The sequence below is a fragment of the Marmota flaviventris genome, chromosome 14, assembly GCF_047511675.1.
Source record: "Marmota flaviventris isolate mMarFla1 chromosome 14, mMarFla1.hap1, whole genome shotgun sequence".
In the NCBI taxonomy this organism is placed as follows: Eukaryota; Metazoa; Chordata; class Mammalia; order Rodentia; family Sciuridae; genus Marmota; species Marmota flaviventris.
This window is the reverse complement of record NC_092511.1, coordinates 37,319,890-37,343,570: the sequence shown is the minus strand read 5'-3', so window position 1 is coordinate 37,343,570 and position 23,681 is coordinate 37,319,890. Positions and strand designations below refer to the sequence as shown.

The 23,681-nt window shown below is 35.3% G+C and overlaps 1 protein-coding gene and 1 long non-coding RNA gene across 5 annotated transcripts in view; one reads left to right on the top strand and one right to left on the bottom strand.

Annotated features, from left to right (window-relative positions):
• LOC114091934 (uncharacterized) overlaps window positions 1–5,047 on the top strand; it is a 52,214-nt gene extending 47,167 nt beyond the window's left edge. For all 4 annotated transcript variants that reach the window (XR_011704232.1, XR_011704233.1, XR_003582600.2 and 1 more), the window contains 2 exons: window positions 3,875–3,982; window positions 4,820–5,047. This is a non-coding gene — a long non-coding RNA (uncharacterized lncRNA). The remainder of the gene's footprint in view (window positions 1–3,874; window positions 3,983–4,819) is intronic.
• An 8,987-nt stretch (window positions 5,048–14,034) lies between these two features.
• On the bottom strand, window positions 14,035–23,586 carry Cript (CXXC repeat containing interactor of PDZ3 domain). The gene is made up of 5 exons (XM_027934419.2): window positions 23,467–23,586; window positions 19,425–19,490; window positions 18,667–18,721; window positions 15,139–15,242; window positions 14,035–14,934 (listed from the first exon to the last, which is right to left on the bottom strand). The coding sequence occupies exons 1-5, from the start codon at window positions 23,480–23,482 to the stop codon at window positions 14,870–14,872; spliced, it is 306 nt and encodes a 101-aa protein (XP_027790220.1). The 5' UTR covers window positions 23,483–23,586; the 3' UTR covers window positions 14,035–14,869.
• Window positions 23,587–23,681: the final 95 nt, after the last annotated feature.

The window sequence follows — 23,681 nt, the reverse complement described above, 5'->3', positions numbered from 1 at the left end:
CATGGCATATGTTGGATAGTATACCCATTACTTGGTTTCTTGAACCTGAACACTTTTTGAGAAGACGTTTAAGTGGCTAACTGAGCACCGCTCCTTTATTAGAAATGTCAACCCTGAATATAAATAAACCGCAAGCCGTGGATACAGTTCCACATGCTGATGTGAGAACTTCAACTACTTTTGACTTCAAGCCTCCATTTCTTTAAACTGTTAGAAATGAACCCTCAGTGAACTCATGGCCTTCAACCTTTCCTTTCCCTTGGGTTGTATTTAGGAAAAGCCTTTCTGAAATGGGCTTATGAGATGCAAGGTGTGCAGTGGGAGAGGAGTGGAGGGACTAACATGGACCTCAAGATCACTGTTCCGCACTGGCATTTACTGAGCCATTCTTCACAGTTTGATGACCTCATTCAGGCCCAGGAGTACCTCTATTTCTGTCATCCTCTTGGTCACAAGGAGGCATTTTTTATCTTACAAGGGGCTGTAAAACAGCATGTCTGCCTGCCTCAGTTCCCTTTAGCAGGAACCAACTATGCACCCATTTCTTCTCTGGGGTCTTGCCACTTTCCTGGGGTTCTATTGAGGATAAGGAATAAGTACCTCAAAGACATCTGGAACTGTGACCTTCTCAAGTGAGCCTGGGGAAGGGCACAGGACTCCACACTATCTCTGCCATTTCTATTTTCCTATGGCTTCACTTCCTCTCTCCAAGATTTTTTTTTCTCTCTTTTCTACTGTCATTATCTTTTCTTCCAAATATTTTGTCTATGTCATTAGTTTTTGTTTTTTCTTCCTTAAGGGCAGCTACTTTTGTTTCTCTGTCCCTTGCTCTCACTCATCTTCTCTGAGGTAAGGAGCACAAACTAGGAGAGCTTTCTAGGTGAAGGAAGAAATAAGAAGAGTAAACACATGGTAAAGGAATAGGCTAATACTATTCTCCCCCACACACAAATTAGCATAGATTTCATGGATCCAGAGTCTAGAAGAAAAATAAGTCTCCCATGAAATCAGACACAGAGCAAAAAGTGAAATTTTAGATAATCAAAATAAACCCCCTGGGCACTAGTACAGTTTTTCTATAGGCTCCTGACAATGTTTTACACAGGGGCGTCTGGAGCTAAGTGCCTGGACTTTTGGACATAAAGCTGAAATAAAGGGATTTTTAAAAGAATTGGGTGACTAACAAAAGCTCCATCAGTTGTATGTTGCAGCACTTAGCCTGAAAGAGTCTTGGGAGAGGTTGGGTGGGAAGACAGCAAGTGAAAGCAGAGGCTCACTGTCAATGGCCACCCTCCATGGCTTTCTTTCATTCAACTCTGCAAATCCCTGCTCATGGGGCTGTTGGAAATACAACTGCCTATAACACTGCTGTTTTTGCCCCATTCAGTCTGAAGTCCCATCCCTTTTTCTTTCATTCAAAACAATCGAATTCCTATGGTGGACTACATATTGGGGAATAAGTAACCCCAATTTTAATTCTGGCAACCTTATATAAGAGTCTTGTTGAACAAAAAAATACATGGTCTTGCTGGGCTCGGTGGTGTAAGCCTGTAATCCCAACAGCTCAGGAGGCTGAGGCAGGAGGATCGAAAGTTCAAAGCCAGCCTCAGCAAAAGCAAGGCGCTAAGCAACTCAGTGAGACCCTGTCTCTAAAGATACAAAATAGGGCTGAGGATGTGACTCAGTGGTTGAGTGCTCCTGAGTTCAATCCCTAGTACAAAAAACAAACAAACAAAAACCATGATCTTTGGATTTGGGCGGTCTTACAGTTTAGTGGGAGAGGGAAGAAGCCAGGGAAAGATTGGTTAAGGAGAAACTTCAGTGTTACGCTGGAGAAAATGCAGGTTGTAGGGTTCACCAAAGCAGGATGCCTAGCAAAGAAGAGGTGCCAGAGACGGTCTACTGGGTAGAACAAGATGGAACAAGTGGAAACTTCAGAGAGGGAGTCCAGGGTTCTGGGGCAGGGCAAGCTGTGACAGGCCAGTCTGCAGGCTAGTCTCCTCTTAAGTAGGAGCGGCACAGAGAGCAGCTGCTCTGGCTCAGACCCAGTCCCCAGTTTCCAGTAGCAGTGATGGCTGTATGTCTCAGTTTGGTGGTCATGAACACACATTTTTCTCATTCAAAAGAGTTAACTGCTGCATGTCTTGGCACGAAGATTCTTTTCTCGTTTTTTCAACTTGTACTGTGGGAATCAGGAACCTGTGAGAGGACACTGAAGAGGAGGGTCCTCTGTATTGCAAAAGCCACAACCTTTCTTTCCTCTTCCCTCTTGGAGGGAGAAAGTGGAGGCTGCCTTAAAGATTTTGTATTTCAGGCAAAGAGTTTGTTGGTAAAACTGTGTAGGAGGCACCAGAGTGCTGCTTAGAACTTTTGCAAGCAATGTATTTTTATCATTAAACTCTTAGCTAAAACTCATTTGTTTCCAAATAGGCTGCTTTAGCTGAGTGTGCTTGCCTGAGTTGGGGAGAGCACCTTAAAAATACAAGTTTGTTGCAAATGATGCACAAAGAAACCAAGTTAACATTTATTTTATAAATTAAAGATGGTGTGAGAGGATATGAGGCTCTTTGGCCTTCAAAATCATACAAAGGATTTTATTTTGCCAACTGTGAAGAGTGAAAATTAACATCCTGTTTGGGAAACCTCAATCACATCACCTAAAGGCCAACTCCACATCATGGAAACAAACCAGAGGGCTGCATTTGGAGAGAGGTCCCCACATTCCAGATCACACAGGAAATGATCACATACTATTATTCTTGAGTGAATGTAGCAAGAAAATATAATCCTTGAATAAATAACCAGAACAGACTGAGTACATTTGAGTTAAACTGTAAACAATCATCTAGATCAAATTACTTAATATTTCAGTCCATGAATGTACAATAATATGTGCTTTAGCTTATGCCAGTAAGATAATCTTTAGAGATGTCTGAGTGACTTTTGGCTCTAAATTTAATCCTTAAAGTGATTAAGGAATTAAGAAACAATAAAAATAGCCTGGGAAAACATTGTACCACTATTTTGCAGCTATGAACCTTTACAACAACCCAAAGTTTTCCCAAACATGCTGATCATTTCTAGAACTAACTAGAAGAGGGGTCTGCAAAATTTTTCTTAAAGGGCCAAGCAATAAACATTTTAGGCTTTGTAACTCTGCCACCATACACAAAAGCAGCCTTATACAACATGTTAATGAATGGCCATGGCTATGTTCCCATATAACTTTATCCGCAGAAATAGGCAACTTGCCTATAGGCTGTAGTTTGCTGACCCTTGATTTTGAACAATCACATAGATGTAGAAACATTATACATTATTTTGGAAAAATAGTGAGTTCCTTAGAGCTCCACAGCAGACCAAATTCTGTGGGGCTGAGTGTTGAGGGCGCTTTAGTATGCTTTGGAATTTGTAAACATTAGGTAAAAAATACAGGCTGAGGACTGGTGACGTCAGAGAGAACAGATGCCTCAGCACCCAGCAGACTTGCAGGAATCATGGAGAGTAGTTAATTTGAGGTGCAAACCATTTCAATGAAAGGAATCACCATACTAACCCAATCCCATACTTTTTACACTTTCATCTTGACAATGGCTTTGTAAGGTACATGGATTCTGCACTTGACACCAACTTCAAAAATTAAGGTTGTATACTTAAAAGTTCTAGCTTCTATTCTAATTCAGATTCATTAAAACAAATGTTTCATTTAGGCCGGGGTAGGTCAATTTTCCTGCCACATATAAGGTCCCTGCTGAATGGATATGGCTGTGTAACACCTCCCCTGCCCCACCACTTTCTCCCATGCTGGTCACTTGGTTATGTTTAATTTATACACTGTATAAAAATATGGAACTAGGCTGTAATTCTTTTTCAGTAATTTGAACTGAAAGACAAGAGGAAAGATGCAGTTGTTGGCAGAGTGGAGCCAGAAGGGTCATGTGGACTCAGGTGCTGGAATAGCAACTGATGGGCCTTGTACAAGGTATGTTCATGGAGCCAAGCACAGGGTTGCACACCTGAAATCCCAGTGACTTGGGAGGCTGACGCATGAGAGCTGCAAGTTCAAGGCTAGCCTCAGTAACTTTGGGAGGCCCTAAGCAACTTTGCAAGACCCCCTCTCAAAATAAAAAGGGGTGGGGATGTAGCTCAGTGGTAAAACAACCCTGGGTTCAATCCCAGGTACCAAGCAAACAAAAAGTTCACTGAAAAAGTAGCAGTAAAAGAGAAAGCATTTCAGTTTCTTTCTGGTTCTATAATCCAAGAAAGCTGGTTGCTCTTCAAAAATCCTTACATTCCAATGACACCACTCTGGATTTATAAAAACCTTTCCCCCCATCCTTTTATAAGTTTTAGTTTTTGAGATGGGATCTTCTATGTTCTCTAGGCTAGCCTTGAACTTGCCATTCCTGTGTCTCAGCCTCTGGAGAAGTCTGGCCGTTTCTTCTCTCATTCAAGAGCTGTCTTTCTTGAGTGGGCCTCTTCTCAATACTAATAGCTTACTTTTCCACATGACTTGGTTGGTTGGTGGCTACAACTAACTCTTTTTTTTTTATGTTGGGGATTGACCTCAGGGCTTGGGGAACCCATGTTCTACCACCGAGCTCTAGCCCCAGCAAGGCACAAGGAAAGGTGGGAAGAAAATAGGTTAGAGCTGTCCCTTTCGCCTGAACAACCAACTTCCCCAAATAACTGGTAACCATTAGGAACGTGATGAAATTATCAAAAGTGCAAGAAACGGAAGCTTCTAGAAAAAATTAACAGAATAAAACATGTCTAATTTTGATCTTTCTTAACTTTTCCCTCTATAATTACATCAAAGCTATTTTGAGGGAAAGTGCCATGAACCCTACGGATAAAGAAAGTTAAAGAAGATATCAAAGGAGCCAAATTTTGGAGGATGGAAAGCAGAGACACCTGGTAACAGTTGGCAGACCTGAAGAGTCATCATAAAGTGACATTAATATAGGAAAAAAATTTAGAATCTTCAACAGGCCCAAGAACTGATGGCACCTCTGGAAGTACTGTGAATTGGGAATGTTGACTTAGGAAGACCAATTAAATGAAAGATCTGTGAGAGTCATGTGAATTCTTGGATTTCTTCTTTCACCCCATTCCTTACCACTGGTTGATTGTCTCTCCCACACTCATCAAAGTCTTGAGGTGAAGGCTACTGAGAGGAAAATAGATAGCTTCGAGATGAAGGAGCACGAGGCACAGGTGAGGGTATTTAAAGACTCCCTGCTCTCTTCTTCCACTTAATCCTTCAGGCAAGAGAAATTAGAGGACTATCCGATGGGGAATACCTAGATATAAAATTTAAGAGTCCACTCATGAACATCCCAGACAGATCATCCTACATCAGCAATTCTCAGCTGAAGGCTTATGGCAATCTCTAGAGACATGTTGAATTACCACAAACCCAGGGGCTGGGGTTACCAATGGCATGGGATGTGCTACTGGCATCTAGCACATAGAAGTCAAGGATGCTACTGAACATCCTATAGTGCACAAGGAAAGTTTCCTTCAACAAAGAGTTATCCAGTCAAAAGTGTCATTAGAGAAACTCTGCCTTACATTAAACCCATGGTCAACTGGCCCACCAGTATAAGCAGAGTTGCCAAACAATCCAACAGTGTCCCTGCTCTATTAAGAGTAAGCAGACAACAAAAAAATGATCATATAGCTGAGAATCAAGCTGGAGCTACCAGTCAGTTATGAGATCACAAGAATGAACAACCAACATTTCAGTTTACTGTGTTGCCAAACTGTGATGTTTGGAGATTAGGTATTATATGCATTTTTGATTTACAATATATTCAACTTACAATGGGTTTATTGAGATGAGAATCTGTCATAAGTCTTAGTCCATCTGTAATAAACTTTCACTTGTGACCATGATACTAGGGATCAGATTTACTTTCCTGCTGTAAACAACTGGAAAACTGGGCAAAATTTAGAAAATTGGTTTTCGTATTAGACAAAGGGCAGCACAGGACTGTTATTCCTAAGAGGGTGTGTCCTGGAGGCACATTCCATATCCAGGCAGATTCTATCAATCTTACTAAGTCAAGAAAAAGACTGGACTTCAGGCAGTGTGAGACAGAAGATGTAGGGCAGAGTTTTGCGGAGGGTACAACTATACAGAAAAAAAGAGTTCCAGAAACCTTTCAAAGAAACATTCTTTTATCTTTGCTGAATACTAGGCTATACACGTGTAGCATATGAGTTCATAAGGCTGAAGAAGAACAAAAGGTGAGCTGTGAGCAAAGGAGTGCCCAGATCTCACATAGGATAAATACCTGTTCAAATAACTGCAGAGTAGAAAAGAATCCTCATTGATCTATCAGGGCCATTAGTAGGGATCCTAGAAGGTCCATACCTTAGGTTAAAGAATGTCTTTCTATTGTAGTTTTCTAATAGTTTCCCTTATGATTAATTGGTGAATTTTATTAAATGAGTTTTTTTGCACTTTTTGAGATGGCCATGTAGTTGTCCTATAATTTGTTAATGTGGTTAATTTAATAGATTTTTAAAATGTGGGCCAAAACACTCCAACATACTGGCTCAGGAACTTGATTTTCTTAGCAAAATTCTAAAACTGCAAGAAGTAAAATTGAAAAAATCAATAAAAGAGATGGCATCTAACTAAAAAGCTTCTTCACAGCAAAGGAAACAATCAAGAGTGTGAAGAGAAAGCCTATAGAATAGGAGAAAAATCTTTGCCACTTGCATCTCAGATAGGGTGTTAATTTCCAAGACAAGCAAAGAACTCAAAACACTTAACACACACACAAAAACAAACAAACAAACAACAACAACAACAACAAAAAAACACCAAGGCAAATAACTCAATCAACAAATGGGCAACGGATTTCAACAGACACTTCTCAAAAGAAGAAATATTAATGGCTAACAAATACATGAAAAAAATGTTCAACATCTCTAGCAATTAGGGAAATGCAAATTAAAGCTACCCTGAGATTTTATCTGACTCTAGTCAGAATGGCAATTATCAAGATTACAAGTAACAATAAATGTTGGTGAGGATAAGGGGAAAAGGTATACTCCTTGGTAGGATTGCAAATTGATGCAACTACTCTGGAAAGCAGTATGTAGATTTATCAAAAAACTAGGAATGGAATCACCATTTGAACTATTTTGTGTTAATATATTTGAAAATTTAGACCAATATAAAAATATGCCAACTGAAACTACTTGAGAATAAATTAAAATTTTGTAAATTCTATTATCATTGAAGAACTTTTTATCAGGCATTGGAGACATACCAGAATAGAGTGATTTTGCAGGCAAATTGTACCAAAATTCAAATAACAGGTAATTCCAGCTATCCCACTCCTTGGTGTATATCCAAAAGATCTAAAATAAGAATACTACAGTGATGCAGCCACATCAATATTTATAGCAGCACAATTCACAATAGCTAAACTATGGGAACCAACCTAGGTGCCTTCAACTCATGGATGAATGAGTAAAGAAAATGTGGTATATATATACACATCAAGAAGGACTTTATGACATTTGCCAGTAAATGGATAGATCTGGAGACTCATGTTAAATGAAATAAGCCAATCCAAAAAATCAAAGGTCAAATGTTTTCTGCGATATGTGGAAACTAATCCACAAAAGGGGGAATGGCAGAATAGAAGTTCAGTAGATTAGACAAAGGAGAATGAAGGGAAGGGAGGTGGGATAGGAAAAGGTAAGGCAATGGAATGAATCTGACATATTTTTTTCTATTTTTATATATGAATACACTACAGTGAATCTCACATCATATACATCTATAAGAATGGGATCCTAATTAGAATAGGATATATATAACAAAATGGATTCTACTGTCATGTATAAATAAAAAAGAACAATAAAAAAATGTGAGCCACACTTGAATTTCTAAAACCACGAAGATCACAATGTATTACTAGCTATTATGCATTGCTGGGTTAATTTTCTAATATTTTCCATCTTTGCCATGAGTGATAATGATCTTCCCATTTTTTCATTGTGTGAAAAAGTTGTGTAATGGGAATTACCTGTTATTTGAATTTTGGTACAATTTGCCTGCAAAATCACTCTCTTCTGGTATGTCTTCAATGCCTGATAAAAAGTTCTTCAATGTTAATAGAATTTACAAAATTTTAATTTATTCTCAAGTAGTTTCAGTTGGCATATTTTTATATTGGTCTAAAATTTCAAATATATTAACACAAAATAGTTCATATTATCTTTATTGCATCTGTAATTGTTTCATTTATTTATAAAATTGGCCTTTCCTGACATGACCAGTCTTGCTAGAGGTTTGAGAATTTTATTAAAGAACCAAATTTTTGCTTTACTGAGTTCTAATAAATTTTTAGATAGGATTCATTTATCCTCTTTATTAATTTCTACTTTCTACCCATTTTCTCGTTTTCCTAAGTTTTATGGTTAGCTCATTAACTTTTCCTATATAAATATCTAAAGCTACATATTTCCCTCTAGATTCCACTTTTGCTGTATTCTACCAATTTTGACAAAATATTTTGTCATTTGATCCTAAATATTTCTCAATTTCCTATGGTTCTTTGTATCATTGATTATTTAAAAGTGTCCGAAATTTCCAAATATTTAAAAATTATCTTTCTGCTATCCACTTCTAACTTAATATTTGTGGTTAAAAACTAGTTTTTCTATAAAATCAAATCTTGACCTGATGGCTTAATGCATGATTACTTTTTGTAGATGTTCCCTGTTTGTTTAAGAATGCTTATACTTGCTGGGTATATATTCTGTCTGTTTGATCAAACTTGTTAATTGTTTAAATCTTCCTGAATTATCATCTTTTGACTGCTTGTTCTATCAATTTACTGCAAGCAATGTGGAACATCTTCCATTACAATTTTTTGTTTGTATATTTTGAAGCTATATCATCATTAGAATTTTGTATTCTTGGAAACTTGAACCTTGTATCATATAATGATCTTTACCTTTAGTAACACTTTATGCCTTAGGATCTTAGAACCTACCTTTTTTACTTTCTTTTGGTTAGTATCTGTGATGCTCTTTAAAATGTAGCTTTTTCCAGGCACAGTGATTACCCATACTTGTAATCCTAGCTACTCAGGAGGCTTAGGCAGGAGGATCATAAATTCATGGTCAGCCTTTGGCAACTTAATGAGGTTTTGTCTTAAAATAAAAAAGGACTGGGGATGTGGCTTAGTGATAAGAGTGCTCCTGGGTTCAATTTCCAGTACTGCAATCAAATCAAATATAGGTTTAGATCCTCAAGTATTAGCGGACATTCCTAATATAAGCACTGGCTTTGGTGCTACTTTACCCTTTAAATTTGTACTTTCTCTTTGTTTCTGGCCTCCGAGGGTTACCATTTTACTTCTGCCAATGTAATCAGTCACATTTTGAAGTACATCTGTATGTATATACCCGTATTTCTTTCCTGTATGTATATGCACATGTAAATATTTCTTGGACCTTTAATGTTGTAAAGCAAAATTCTCTGGCAATCTTATTTACAGTAATATTGAGAACTTTAAGTCCATTTTGACCTTTAAGTTGCTGTAACTACAAATCTTTTTACCATAGAGGCAAATTAAAAACTAAGAGCATCATTGCCATCTAGTGGAGAGACCTACTACTGCTATGTTTAAATAAGGCCCACTGTGACTCACAGTCATCTCATTTCCCCCCAGTTAATCTTGAGTCTTTTCAAATCTTTTGAATTTCTTTCAAATCTCTTCTTTATTTCCATTCTCCCAGGACTACCTTCGTTCAGTTTCTAACTCTTTAATATAATCGTTGCTTTGTAATTGGTCTCTCCTAGTTAGTATTCTTTCAAAATATTTTCCTTGTTTCTGTTGATACACATTACTTTTATAATTTCATATTAATTTGATGCACTACATATCAAGTACTTGCTTAAAAAAATTTAGAATCAATAACAGCAGTCTTACTAGGAATAAAAATAAAGAAGTCCAATAAATGTTGGCTCAATTGGAAAAAAAAAGTACTTAGCACAATTTGCTAAATTTATCTAGAAGACAGCATATGCATACAAGTTCCCAAGCTTTCTTCCTATAACGACAGACTGATAAATGACATTACCACATGGAACCCTACTGTGGCTTGTCCAAATACTTTTTAAAACTTACAAATTTTAATTATAAGTTGTATACATATCCAATATAAAAAAATTGAGTTCTACAAATGAGTAACCATATTGATGACACTGAGAACCAGTTTTCACTATGGAAGACAATACAAATATGGAATGGGGAAAGGCAAGGAAGAACCCTGGGGGCCTAGAATGAAAATGGAGGTATCACTAAAACTTGTGATTTCTAATATATAGGTTTCCTGGCTCTTTCCACCAAAGGGCCTAAAAGCAATGACAACTAAGGAGATCCAGATCTTAGTTTCTAAACACCAATCCCCATTAAAGGAAATTAAGGACACTGGGGAAATGTTAACTAATTCCAGAGCTGGAGTGGGAGGAAAAAAAAAAATGAAAACAAAGATGAACCTGTAATATCCTGCGTTGGAAAGTAAGGAGTTGCTCTAAGAATAATAAGATGTCAAAGAGACCCAAGAGCTGCTTGAAAAGATTATTCCAAATCTGGAATAATTTGATATCAAAACAAATTATAGTAACAGACCGAATACAGGAATCTACAAGGTTATACTATATAAATGTGTGAGAGAAATAGGAGGATTTTCCTTAAAGTAGAATGCCACCTAATAAATACAGAAAGAATGATAGATTTGGAAAACCCATTTGACAAACATCAGAATAACAATTAATTCAGCCAAGTAATGCCACTGGAATTATTGTGTGAAACTGTTGAGATACAGAATATTTCTCATCTAAAAGTATATCCCCACATTTATTAATATAATAGAAAAACCAGAAACTTAACAACAGAAAAATCTAGTAGATTCCATCTAAAACAAGTTATCAAAATTAACATACTTTTAACAGAACAACTAATACCATAAGATGTTGTAAAAAGGATAGGGTCACTTCTGCCCCAACTGCATAAGCTCAATCTGATTTTGAAGAAATATCAGAAAAACCCAGTGTTTCTTGATCTTGGCATTTTTGAAAACCTGGTTAATAACTGTTTCAGATTAAAGGAAACGAGAGACATGACAATCAAATGTAATGTATAATCCCAGACCAGATTGTTTTTTTTCTTACAAAGAACACTACTGAAACAACAGTGGAATATGGAAAAATCAGATATAAGTATTGCATTGATATTAATATTGCAATTTGGTAATTTTACTATGATTATAAAGGAGAACATCCTTGCTCTTAAGTATTAAGGGGAAGAAGACATTTTATGTCTATAATGAATATTCAAATGGTTCAGAAGAAAGCATTTATTCTAAACTGATGACAGATAAGGGAAACATCTTCCTTACTGAATGACTACTAATAAGTACAAAAAGTTAGGAAAATAAAAATTTACAAACATTCTAGTAAAAATTACTCAGATTAAAATTATCAAAAAATGCTAAATCTAAAAGGGATAGATATGATGGGAATAGAATTATCAACATAGTCTCAAAATTCTTCCTAACAAATGACCTAAAAGTTGCAAAAGGAAAAACAGTTAACTACACAGTGGAGAAACTGGACAATATGTTACTCAAGTAACCAAAATTAGCTATCAACAATAAGGAGCCAAGGGAACTTCTGTGTCTCTGGATTGGAAACATGAGGGGATACATCTCTTACAATATTCCCATGGTGTTGCATAATACTCTATGAGGAAACATCAGAAAAGTCCAACTGAGGAATTCTACTCTTCAGCTATCCTGTATTTTTCAAAAATATCAATATTAGAAAAGACAGAGAAAGGCTGAGGAACTGTTCTACAGAGTCATGACAATACAACATACAATCCTGGATTAGGTTCTGTATCTAAAAAGAAATTGCCCATGGGACCAAAAACTAAAACATAAAGAACAAAACAAACTAACAACAACAAAAAACCCAAGATGAAAACCAAAAACCAATTGGACATAGTCTGCTTCTTATGAAGTACATATGCAGTATTAAAAGGTAAAGGGTATGATGTCTGCAGCATGCTCTCCAATGGGTCAAGGAAAAAAATTTATATGATGAGTAAATGATAAATATGGGAAACATTAAATTTCTGCACACATGTAATTCCATCATTTGGGTGGTTATATATTCTGATGAATATAAAAATTTACTCAAGTATTCCACTGGTATTTGTACCCAGTATTTTAAAAATATAATCTGAGACTTTAAAAAAAAAATAGGCTCTGCCAGGCACACCTGTAATCCCAGCTACTTGGGAGGATGAGGCAGGAAGATCACAAGTTGCCAACTTGTGACCAGCCTAGGCAAGTTAACAAGATTCTGTCTCCAAACTAAAAAAATAAAAAAGGTTGGTGATATAGCTCAGTGGTAGAGTACACTTGAGTTCAATCTCCAGCATCACAAAATAAATAAATTGGAATTTAAAAATAGGCTCTTTCATCAATTTTATGTTTACCTTGATAATTTATGTTTGGCCTTAATTCTAAAATTTTTGCTTGTTTTTCTTTTACAAAAGCACATTTTATGTTCACATTGTTTTGGGTTTTCATTCTCATCTAGTAGCTACTTCTATTCAATTTACAATAGTTACATTACCATTTTTTTTAGATAATATGAAGTTTACTAACATATTTTGCCTTGAGGTATAATACTAACAAAAAACTCCACGGTTTGGCCACTGGAACCAAAGAAAGAGGCTACTCAAGGAGTGTGTATAAAAGGCTCAGGAGTCTGAGGCAGAAGGATAGGGAGTTCAAAACCAGCCTCAGGAAAAAAAGCAAGGTGTAAGGAACTCAGTGACCCTATCTTTAAATAAAATACAAAATAGGGCTGTGGATGTGGCTCATGGTACCTGAGTTCAATCCCTAGTATCCAAAAAAAAAAAATGAGTTGTACAAGTCCATGTCTCAGATAATTCCTGAGAAATTTTTTTTCAAAGTCACACAATCCAATTTTTAATAGATGTGGGACACTCTCTGACTGGGTATAACTACAAGTTCCTTGTGCTATGATTTTAATTGAAAATACCAAATTGATTAAAGCGTAGGAGAATACTTCTTGCTTCAGAGATACATTTATTTTGCATTATTCTTGTAATCTTTCTGGGAAAATAACAATGTATCTTAAAAAATACTATTTGAAAAATAATATACAGTTAAAACTTTAAATATTTTTCATAGTAATTTTAAGACAATAAAAGCAATGTCTTTACCATATAAATTATCATGTTATCTACAATATTCTACATATTTTATAGTGACACAAATTTATACATACTGCTATTGGAAATAGGGAATATCCTTTTGGTCACCTATAGTAGGTTGCAAATTTTAAAAGGAGAAGTTTTGAATTTGTGAAGGCAATATAAGGAAGAACTTTATTGAAACTTCAAAGTAATCTCTCAATTTATCTTCATTATTTATAGCAGCACAATTCACAATAGCTAAACTGTGAACCTAGATGCCCTTCAGTAGATGAATGGATAAAGAAAATGTGGTATATATATATACAATGGAATATTACTCCGCAATAAAAGAGAAAAAAAATCATGGTAAATGGATGGAGTTGGAGAATGTAATGCTAAGTGAAGTTAATCAATCCCCAAAAAACAAATGCTGAATGTTTTCTCTGATATAAGGAAGCTGATTCATAGTGGGGTTGCAGGGGGAGCTTGGGAAGATAAGACAAACTCTAGATAGGGCAAAGGGGTAGGAGGGGAAGGGAGGGGGCACGGGGGTAGAAATGAGGGTGAAATGAGATGGACATCATTATCCTAAGAACATGTATGAAGACACAAATGGGTGAATATACTTTGTATACAACCAGAGAGATGGAAAATTGTGCTTTATATGTGCTTAATATGACTTATAATGCATTCTGCTGTCATATATAACAAATTAGAATAAAAAATTTTTAAAAAGTTATCTACATTATAAAAAAGAGTCGAGATGTTTGCTTTGTTCTATTTATTTCTTTGAGGGGTGGGAAGGAGGTTAAAAAAAGAAAGTTTTTTATCTGCTTCAAAGAGCTTTTCCAAAGGAGGGGGATTCGTGTTCAATACACATCAACATGGATGAACACCATTCTCATAGCTTTCATATCAATTTGAATTCAAGCCATTAATATGTGTAATATGTTTTCGGAAAACCAGTGTATTCATATGGACACACAGGTACTCCTTGTATTCTTGTTCTCATATGAAAGGAACTGGCACTTTGACTTCAAAAACAAATTTTTTTAAAATCACAAATCCAACTTGTCTTTGATTTGGGTCTGAATTAATTACTAAGGAACTATTCGGCAATAATGGCCTCAAATATTTAAATATCCTCTGAAACTGCAATTCATTAGGGATTGCTGACTCTTAAGAACTATGCCATCAGTAAGGGAATGAGGTATGAATTCTCATTCTGGATGCCAAGTTCAAGGCAAAGTATCAATAATCTCCTCACTTTTACAATATCTATAAATAAAAGTAGATGGAGGGGATAAGATAAAACAATGTTAAGTTAAAAAGTGCATACAGAACTCAGAAATACCTTTTCATTAAATTTGCCACTTTAGTTCAAAAAATGCTCTTAATAACCACTTAAAGGAAAATATTAGTTACATTTTTGCTGTTTAGAACATTTTGAGAGCAAAAGAATGAATACTCATCAACTTTCCTGGCTAAAACTTAATCATTTGTCCTGAAATAGGTTATTTTTAAGTTGAACATCTATTTATGCCTTGAAAATTCAAAGCAGAAAGAAAAATCACAGAAAGCCAGTAACTTCATCAATACATCTACACAGATGTTTGCTTGTAGTTTTTGGTATCCAAAACCTTTTTTCCACACATTGCACAGATGCCTGAAACAAAAGAAAACACATAAGCAATCAAATCATAATACCAACTGAATAGATTATTTACGTCAATCCTGAAGCTTAAAATATTATTTACCAGCATCAGAAAATTGAAAAATAAATATCTACTTTTAATCATGAACATGCTTTAAGTTCTATTTTGTTATGAAGTAGGTTAGGAATAGAAAAATGGTATTTTAAAAAACTTACCCTTTTTGTAGGCACAGCCCTGGCAGTAATGAGAACCTGGTTGGTGCACAGAACTTTTACAAATTCTGCAAGTGGAGAACTTATTCTTTCCATATGGATCAAATCTAGAGTTTGATTTTAAAGAAAGAAAATTGTATGTTACAATAGAAACTTTCAACTTGCTTAAGCAACATGCAGGATTAATTCATGCTCACCATTCTTCTCTCAAATTCTATAGCTGACAGGCAGACCTCTCCTGGGTGACTATGGACTAATATCTCTGCTGCTTCTATGTAAGCTGTATGCTTAGGAAGAGCTGTATTGTTTTTCAAATTTGGTTCTGTCAAATTTGTCATTCTATTTGTGTGACATAAATATTATGAAAACTGATAAAATATGAATACAAAGGAGTGACTGATTCCATAAAAACCAAGTAAGTACTTTAGGATGACTGCATATATATGAACCATTAACTCTGCTATGAAAGTAGGTATGGGTAAACAACTGTTAAAATTGGGGGAAATCGTAAGTGAAAGGGCTCCACATTTTCCAAGTGTCAATTTTTGCTCTAATCTAAAAATACCCAAAAAAAAAAAAAAAAAAAAAAAAAAATTCGGTTATGGCTTATGTGAGGTAGATAATGTAGAACTTGTCAGAAGAATCATACTCCAAAGGTCTTTTCTCAACACCAAATGATGGATGAATTCATCTATACTTATAAATAAGTAACTTATAAATAAATAAGTTACATGCACCTAAACTTATCAATAACATATGGGTATCTTTTAATGATTGCCTGCTTTGATTGACATTTTCAATTAACTGGCCTAATACCTTTGGATAACAAGGCTTCTTCTGTATAAAAATAGTGATTTAGAGTGCAGAATAACCTTAGAAGAAATAGTTCCTCTTAAATTGACAAGAAATACTTTGATTTATAACTGCTTCCCTAACTACAAAATGATTTTTTATAAATCCTCACACAGTGTCCTAGATGCTGGTGCTTTTTCCTAGGGTACAGCCCAACAGCTAATTTTCAGAGGTTAACTTTTCCAAACCCAGAAGATTATTATTTTACTCCTCACAAGAGAAGACAGACACCATTCTTATTTTCAAAAAGCTCTTTGTTTTGACCTGTACATCTAGAGATTACTTTTTTTAAAAACTGTATTTTATAATTCTAAGATACATATTTTAATCTCTGAAATCTTACAATTACTTGGCAGTGTTTTTTCTTTATTAAAGTAATGATGCACCTCATAAATAATGCTAGTGTAGATTCAATGCAATATAGAGGTACACATTCCAAAGAGTAATAGCTACTTTTTAATGATAATAGAGTTAAGTTTGGGATCATAAAGGAAAGTATATAAAACTATATAATCTAAGCAAATAGCTTAAGTCAAGAAAAATTGATCCTAGTACACACTAATAAGTTGGTCAACTATACAGAGTGTGATGCTGTACTGAAGAGTAAGTCTACTGTATTGTTTTGTATTAATTATTTAATAAGTACCCAGTATGTGCCAGATATTGTATGTAGGAAAAGCTTTATTATTTTTATTATTTCTAATCTTTGGCATAATGTCAAAAAATATCTATTCACTTAGCAAATAAAGTCTTTGCTTTCACCAAACTGATATGCTAGTGGGAAGTGATGAATAATAAGTAGTAACAGATAATCCAATAAAACAAGTGTTTTTCAAGCAGTAATGACTCTTATTAAGAAAATTCAACAGAATACTGTAGTGGAGATGTAGGGAAAGAGCAAAGACTAGTTTAGATGCTGATTACGGACCCATCTGTGAGGAGGTGACATTTCACCTTTGACTCAAGTAACAAATATGTAAGTTTTGAGAAAGGAGCAAAGGAAGGAGCAGCAGTACAAACCTTTTTAGATGGGAGTGGGCTTGTAATATCGAATGAGAATGGTATATAATAAATGAAGAGGAGTGAGGTATAACAGAAAGTCCAGAGTGAGGGAGAGGTCACATCATGGAACACCCTTTAAGAACATGGTAGGGAACTTAGATTCTATTCTACATGAAAAAGAAAATGATTAGAGAATTTTAAGCAAAGAAATTACATGACCATTATGATTACTATAAGACAACTGTAGAAAATGAGAGAAAAGGCAGGATGATAGCTAGAGTATTATTTCGGTATGCAAGCAAGAAATATAGTGGTTTGGAACAGTGCAGTAACAGTGAAATGGACAGAAACAGATAGATTCAAGTTATATTTTAGAGGCAGATGCACAGGACTTGCTGATGGATATGCAAATTGGGGGTAAAGGAGGAATATCAGTAGCTTTTAGGCGTGAACGACTGAATTGGGCAATTTATGATAAGACTGAAGAAAAAAGAGGCTCTCTGTTACACATCAAATTAGGTGATTCAGGTAAGCAGTTGCCAAAGAACTGAAGTCATGCTAGGACAGTTTATAAATTTATAAATGGGGGAAACAACTATTAATACTGAGTCCTGAGTTACTCAATTGAGAAGGAACAGCAAGAGTTGAGAGGAAAACCATGAGAATGGGGTATTTCAGAAGCCAAGAGAATAAAGTGTTGCCAGAAAAGAGTTATTAACTCACTTTGTCCCATATACCAGATATATTTTCTCTAAGTGTTATAGAATGCTTTATAAATATAAAAAAGATATTTATATTGTCTCAATGTCCTATTTATAGGACAATGTACTTTTGGTTCTTAATGATAATAAAGAATACATAAGTGCTAGATTATGATTCCCAACCACCTTAAACCACCTTGTCAATTTAATTGAAATATTCAATTAAAATTGAAATTCAATTAGAATTGAAAACTTGGGACTTAATGGGTTAATGAAGTAAGATAAGAATAATGGTTAAATGGTTCTTAGTTTTAAATGTCACTTCTGACCCTGATAAGCAACTTTAAGATTGTGGTGGGGATGAAAGCATGACTAGAATGGGTGTAGGAGAGAATAGAACTGAAGAATATTCAGAAAGTATCTAGATAAGGCCTCTGAAAACTTCTGACTTGAAGCAAGCAAATGGTGGCACCTGGAAGAGTTCATGAATTTTAAAAATTGGATATAATAAAGCATAGTGTCAAAAAAAAATTTTTTTAAAGATGGGAGATATTTTTATGCCCATTCTCTAATAAAAAAAGTAAAAGTTCAGAAAGGTTAAGAAAATGGTTTAACTTAAGGTCACAGGGCAGGACAGTGATAGAACCTACACTCAAATTTAGTTCTAGCTCAAAAGGTTATGATCTTTCCACATTTCCCTATTTCTTATGATCTTTGGATAATTAAGAAGTAGATAAAAAAGGTCATATTTTCTGATAAAATTATATAAAGGAAGTAGCACTAATATCTTAATATATTGATACAGTAAAGATACAGTGAAACTAGCAGGTTAGAGCAGCTATCTTGTCTCTGGATACTAAGAACTCCCTAACTCTGTTTTACCATAATGGAGTGATGGATGACATATTTACTTCAATAGGCTTAATAGTAAAAGAGTATGGAAATTTACAACTCCTCTATGTATGCTCTTACCCACCTTGCTTTTTTTGAAGTCAAAGCTTTATTTTCATTCAGCTTTCTTCCACCACTTTCTATATCAAAATATACATATTTTTTAGTGAGTTATTTCTATGCATTTTACATATAATATCTAATAATCTAATAATTAATTTAAAAGTTCATTCTTTGACCTCTTATCAATAGAATATCCTATATCTAAATTTTTAAAATACTTATTTAATAGCCAAGTTCTTAAGACACTACTTAAAAAGAAAACAACTATTAAGGAAACTGAAAACTTATATAAAATGCAATAATTTTATTTCTTAATCAAAGTAGTACTTTAGAAGGTTCTCCATTTTCTCTGTCTACTGCAGAATCTATAAGTTTCTACTTTGGTGTCACAGACCTTGAATACAGTGAAAGTACTTCTTTTCCTTCTCTTTGAAAATATATTTCACTACATGCATTTAATGATAATAAAGATGAAAACAGTTTAAATTTATTAAAAACTAGGTGAAAGGGGGAAATTAAATACAAAACTGAGATGAAATCATCATTTGAAAAATCACTTAATAATTTTGCTATCTCTTGCTTACTATATTATTCTATACATATAACTCAGAGAACTAAATGAAAAGATATTAAATTATTGAGGGACTCAGTATTCTTTAGTGTTCAACAGATTAAATACACTAAACACATAACATTTCATATTACAAATAATGTAAAAGCTAAAAACGTATTCATAGGAAGTACTTGATTCAATTTCTATTTTCTAAAAGAAAAAAATACCTGTGGTATTCCTTGCACCATCTTTCCACGTATCTGGAGTGATAACAGTACCAAGTTTCTTTTCACCTGTTACAAGATAGTAAAAATGAAAGTAGAATTTACTATTTAATAAATATTCTACATCATGCCTAAGGGTCACAATGTTATCAACAGTCGTAGTATAGTCTGTGAATGGTAGAGGCCAGTAAATTGAGACTCAGGATATCAATTGTAGCCAATAGATAACTGACCCTTAGTGAAATTTGTAGACTAGCAAGATGTTTCTTTTCTTTTCTTTTCTTTTTTTTTGAGCTCAGGGGCCCTCAACCACTGAACCACATCCCCAACTGTATTTTGTATTTTACTTAGAGACAGGGTCTCACTGAGTTGCTTAGTGCCTCGCTATTGCTGAGGCTGGCTTTGAACTCGCCATACTCCTGTCTCAGCCTCCCCAGCCACTAGAATTTCTAGAGTCACTGGGATTACTGGTGGGCTCCACTGCACCCAAGAACAAGATGGTTTATAATAGACTTTCACTGTTTATTTATACTTTAAAGAAATCTGATAAATAACTCATTTCATAGACATTTACCAAATAAGCATCTATGATCTACAAGCCACTACACAAAGTGCTGAGAAAAATAAAACCATGAATTGGACAAAGCTCTACCTTTCAGGTAACTTATATTTAATTAAGTTCATTGGTTTCTCTAACAGCAGTCCTTAATTTGAGTTCCATAGGCACACATTAGGAGATAAATGAACAAAGTAAAGTTTGTGTTTGTGGGGGGTGTGTGTGTGTGTAGGAAAGATATAGATCTTTACTAGAAAAAAATATATACACAAAAGGTACACACACACACACACAAACCTTTTGTGTATTTTTTTTCTTTTTTTTTTTACAATTTTGACTTAAATTTTAATTTTTGCAACTGATACATTTATATATATATATATATATATATATATATATATATATATTTTTTTTTTTTTTTTTTTTTTTTTTTTTTTTTCAGTAAAAGTCTATACCTTTCATCAGAGTCTCAGGGGGACCAGAGACTTCCAAATAGTTAAGAATACTTCAACCCAAAATATAAGCTGGAAAATAAAAAGTATAATTGTGAGCTAAAATAAATTAAGTACTAAAGTAGTAAGAGAAATTCCATGCAGGAAGAAATAACTGATTATGGGAAGCTCAGGAATGCTTTGTGGAGAATATTACAGAGAGGGTTTCAATATATGGAAATGGGATGGTGAAAAAGGAAGCAAGAGGATGAAGTTAAACTAGAGAAAGGATGCATCCTAAGGAAAGGCATGGAAAGTTCAGGGTACACACGAGCACAGAAAGTAGTTTGGCTGGCTCAAGTGTGAAGAGGGTAAGGGTCAGTGAATATGAGGCTGGAGAGATATGGTGGGGCTTTATTGGAAAGAGTCCTGAATGTGAGGCTCCAAAATAGCCAGGATTATTTCTTCCTGCATAAGAATGAGCAAAGTCAGGCTGGAGATGTGAAGTAGACATTCATTGGAATGGATGTGCTACTTGAAGCCAAACACGTTGGAGAATAAAATAAGAACCACCCCCCCCCCCCCCAAAAAAAAGCTCTTGAACTTGGTGATAAGGAGATCACTGGAAAACTTCTGAAACACTTTTTTCAGTGTTTTGTAGAAAGTCAGTTTGTAAAGTGCTAAGAAATAATTTTGAAAATGTGAAGACAATAAACAAAACCAAGTCTTTAAAAAAATTAACGTACCAGGAAAGAGACAGTTAAGAGTGTAAAAGGGAAAGCTGAAAAGTGTAGTTTTGTTTTGTTTTGTTTAATGTATGAAAGAAATCTAAGTTTACTTATAGGGTGAGTGGAACAAACTAACTGAGAGATCAAAAACAATGGAATGTTAGACTTTTCAGGAAAGCAGAGAGGTAGAAAGTAGTAATAAGAGGGAATGACCTTCATAACACATATCATACTCTAGAGTCAAATAAATCAATTTTATTTCAATAACCACTCTGGATCTTGGATTCTCAAAAATTTTATGTGCCTTGAGAAAGTAACTCTCATAAATTCCCAGGACTCTTAATTTCCTTTGGGACAAAGTACTTACATTATAAAAAGATTTATAAACAAGTAAAACCAGGCAGAATTCTTATCTCCTCAAGTAAAAACTGACAAAAATTACAAATAAAGCCCAAGTTAAATATTTAAAAACTCTACAACATAAAAGACACCAGAGCAGGAATAAAATCTAAAGACATTTAATCTAACACACAAAACCACCCCAAAACTGCTTAAGGGTGCAGTAAAGGTGTCAATGCCAAAAAGCATGATGTGAGGGGGTGATGAAAATGTTGTAAAATTGTGGCAATGATCGCACAACTCTGCAAATATACTAAAAACCACATTTTAAATGGGTGAATTGTATGGTGTATTAATTACATCAGTTATTTTTATTAAAAAAAATTTTTTTTTTGGTGTTGGGGATTGAACCCAGGGGTACTTAACCACTGAAGTCCCTTTTATTTTTTATTTTGAGACAAGGTATCACTAAGTTGCTTAGGGCCTCACTAAATTGCTAAGGCTGGCTTTGAGCTTGCGATTCTCCTGCCTCAGCCTCCTAAATTGATGGGATTACAGTCATATGTCACTGTGTATGGGCTTTAAATTTTAATGTAAGATGATAATGGTATATGGTATGTAATCTAAAGAGAGGAAAGTGTTATCTCCACTATGTCCACACAGAATGGTGCAGTTTAATTCTGAATGCCACATACACAAGGAACAGGTTATGACAGAAATAATCAGTTTTCGAGTACATATTAAGTTTACCATTTTGTATTAGACATTGTCTAAGTTATTTAATTTTCACAAAATGACATATATTATGTGTTTTTCAGGTGAGAAAATGAGTCCAAGAAATATTAAGTGGCTCATCTGAGAACATTTTTTAATACAAAACTGAAAACCATGGGTTTCAATGTCTCAAGTTTTACCTACTGAGGAGATATCAACAAAATGGATCATGTTCATTAGACAGTAAATGGCATAATAAGAGGAGTTGAAACTTTGTCACAAAAGAGCCAGATATATCTAGACTGAGGAAATAGAGACTTGGAGATATGAAAGCTGTTTTTAAACATAAATAGATTGCAAGGTTAAAAAAAATCAAATCTTTTCTAAAAATTTCAAACAGTTTGCAATAGAATCATGGGTGGTTAACTACAGGGGGGAAAGACCTTTCTAAAAGCAAGGGATGGCGGCGCCCGCCTGTAATTCCAGCGGCTAAGGAGGCTGAGGCAGGAGGATCACGAGTTCAAAGCCAGCCTCAGCAATGGTGAGGCGCTAAGCAACTCAGTGAGACCCTGTCTCTAATAAAATACAAAATAGGGCTGGGGATGGGGCTTAATGGTGGAGCGCCCCTGAGTATAATCCCCAGTAACCTCCTCCAGTAATAAAACAAAAACATAGTCTTCTTTGAAGATGGTGAGACTTCCCGGCTCCCCTGTCCCAGTGCTGTAGGGATTCATGCCAAGGGTTTATATGACATTGGACTGGATGCTGACTGTGGGTTACCAAATAAAATAGAGGATGCCCAGCTAAATTTAAATTTCAGGTAAGCAATTTTTAAATTAAATACTGCACGGCACAAGGCATTTACTGAAGTTAAAAACAGCACACAAAGCCGTCTCAACTATTGCACGGGGCACATAGTACTAAAAAATCATTCGTTGTTGTCAACTGAGCATCCGGGATTCTTCCTTGCTGTATCCTGCAACTCCCGATGCCACTGAAGCGATTTTGAAGGTTCGTTTGAAGCCTGAGGGCGCTAGTCAAGAAGTTGAAATGGATGAGATTCGTGGGTAGGGGGAGGAAACGGAAATAGAGGTGCAGAACAGAGACCACTCCGAACACAAAATAAATAGGACTAAATGGACACTGGGGAGGGGCACAGCAAGAGGACAAAGGTTAGACTCGGAGCCCTGTGGGAAAACAGACACAGCCAAGTTCCCAATAAAATCCAGTCAGGTTTTCCTAGCCTGCTCCTTCTCAGAAGCGGGTCCTTAACTCACATTTTTCGCACACCATCCTTCTGTCTACGGTTCCCTCAGATGCAGAAGCAGCAGCAACTCAAAAACATCAACACTACCGCCGGAGAAGGAGTCCCCTTCCGGCTACGTCAACCTACTTCCGTCTCTAAGCCCTCGATTCCCGCCTACTCTACACCTGGAAAACCGCGGGAGGAATAAACGCGAGCAGGTGGGTGGGGCTTCCTCTTGACCCCACC

Coding starts and splice junctions, on each gene's coding strand:
- Cript (XM_027934419.2), bottom strand. Junction 18,722..19,424: donor TGGTGCAAGGAATACCACAG/GTATTTTTTTCT, acceptor ATTTTGATATAG/AAAGTGGTGGAAGAAAGCTG. Junction 15,243..18,666: donor TTGACTTCAAAAAAAGCAAG/GTGGGTAAGAGC, acceptor ATCAAACTCTAG/ATTTGATCCATATGGAAAGA.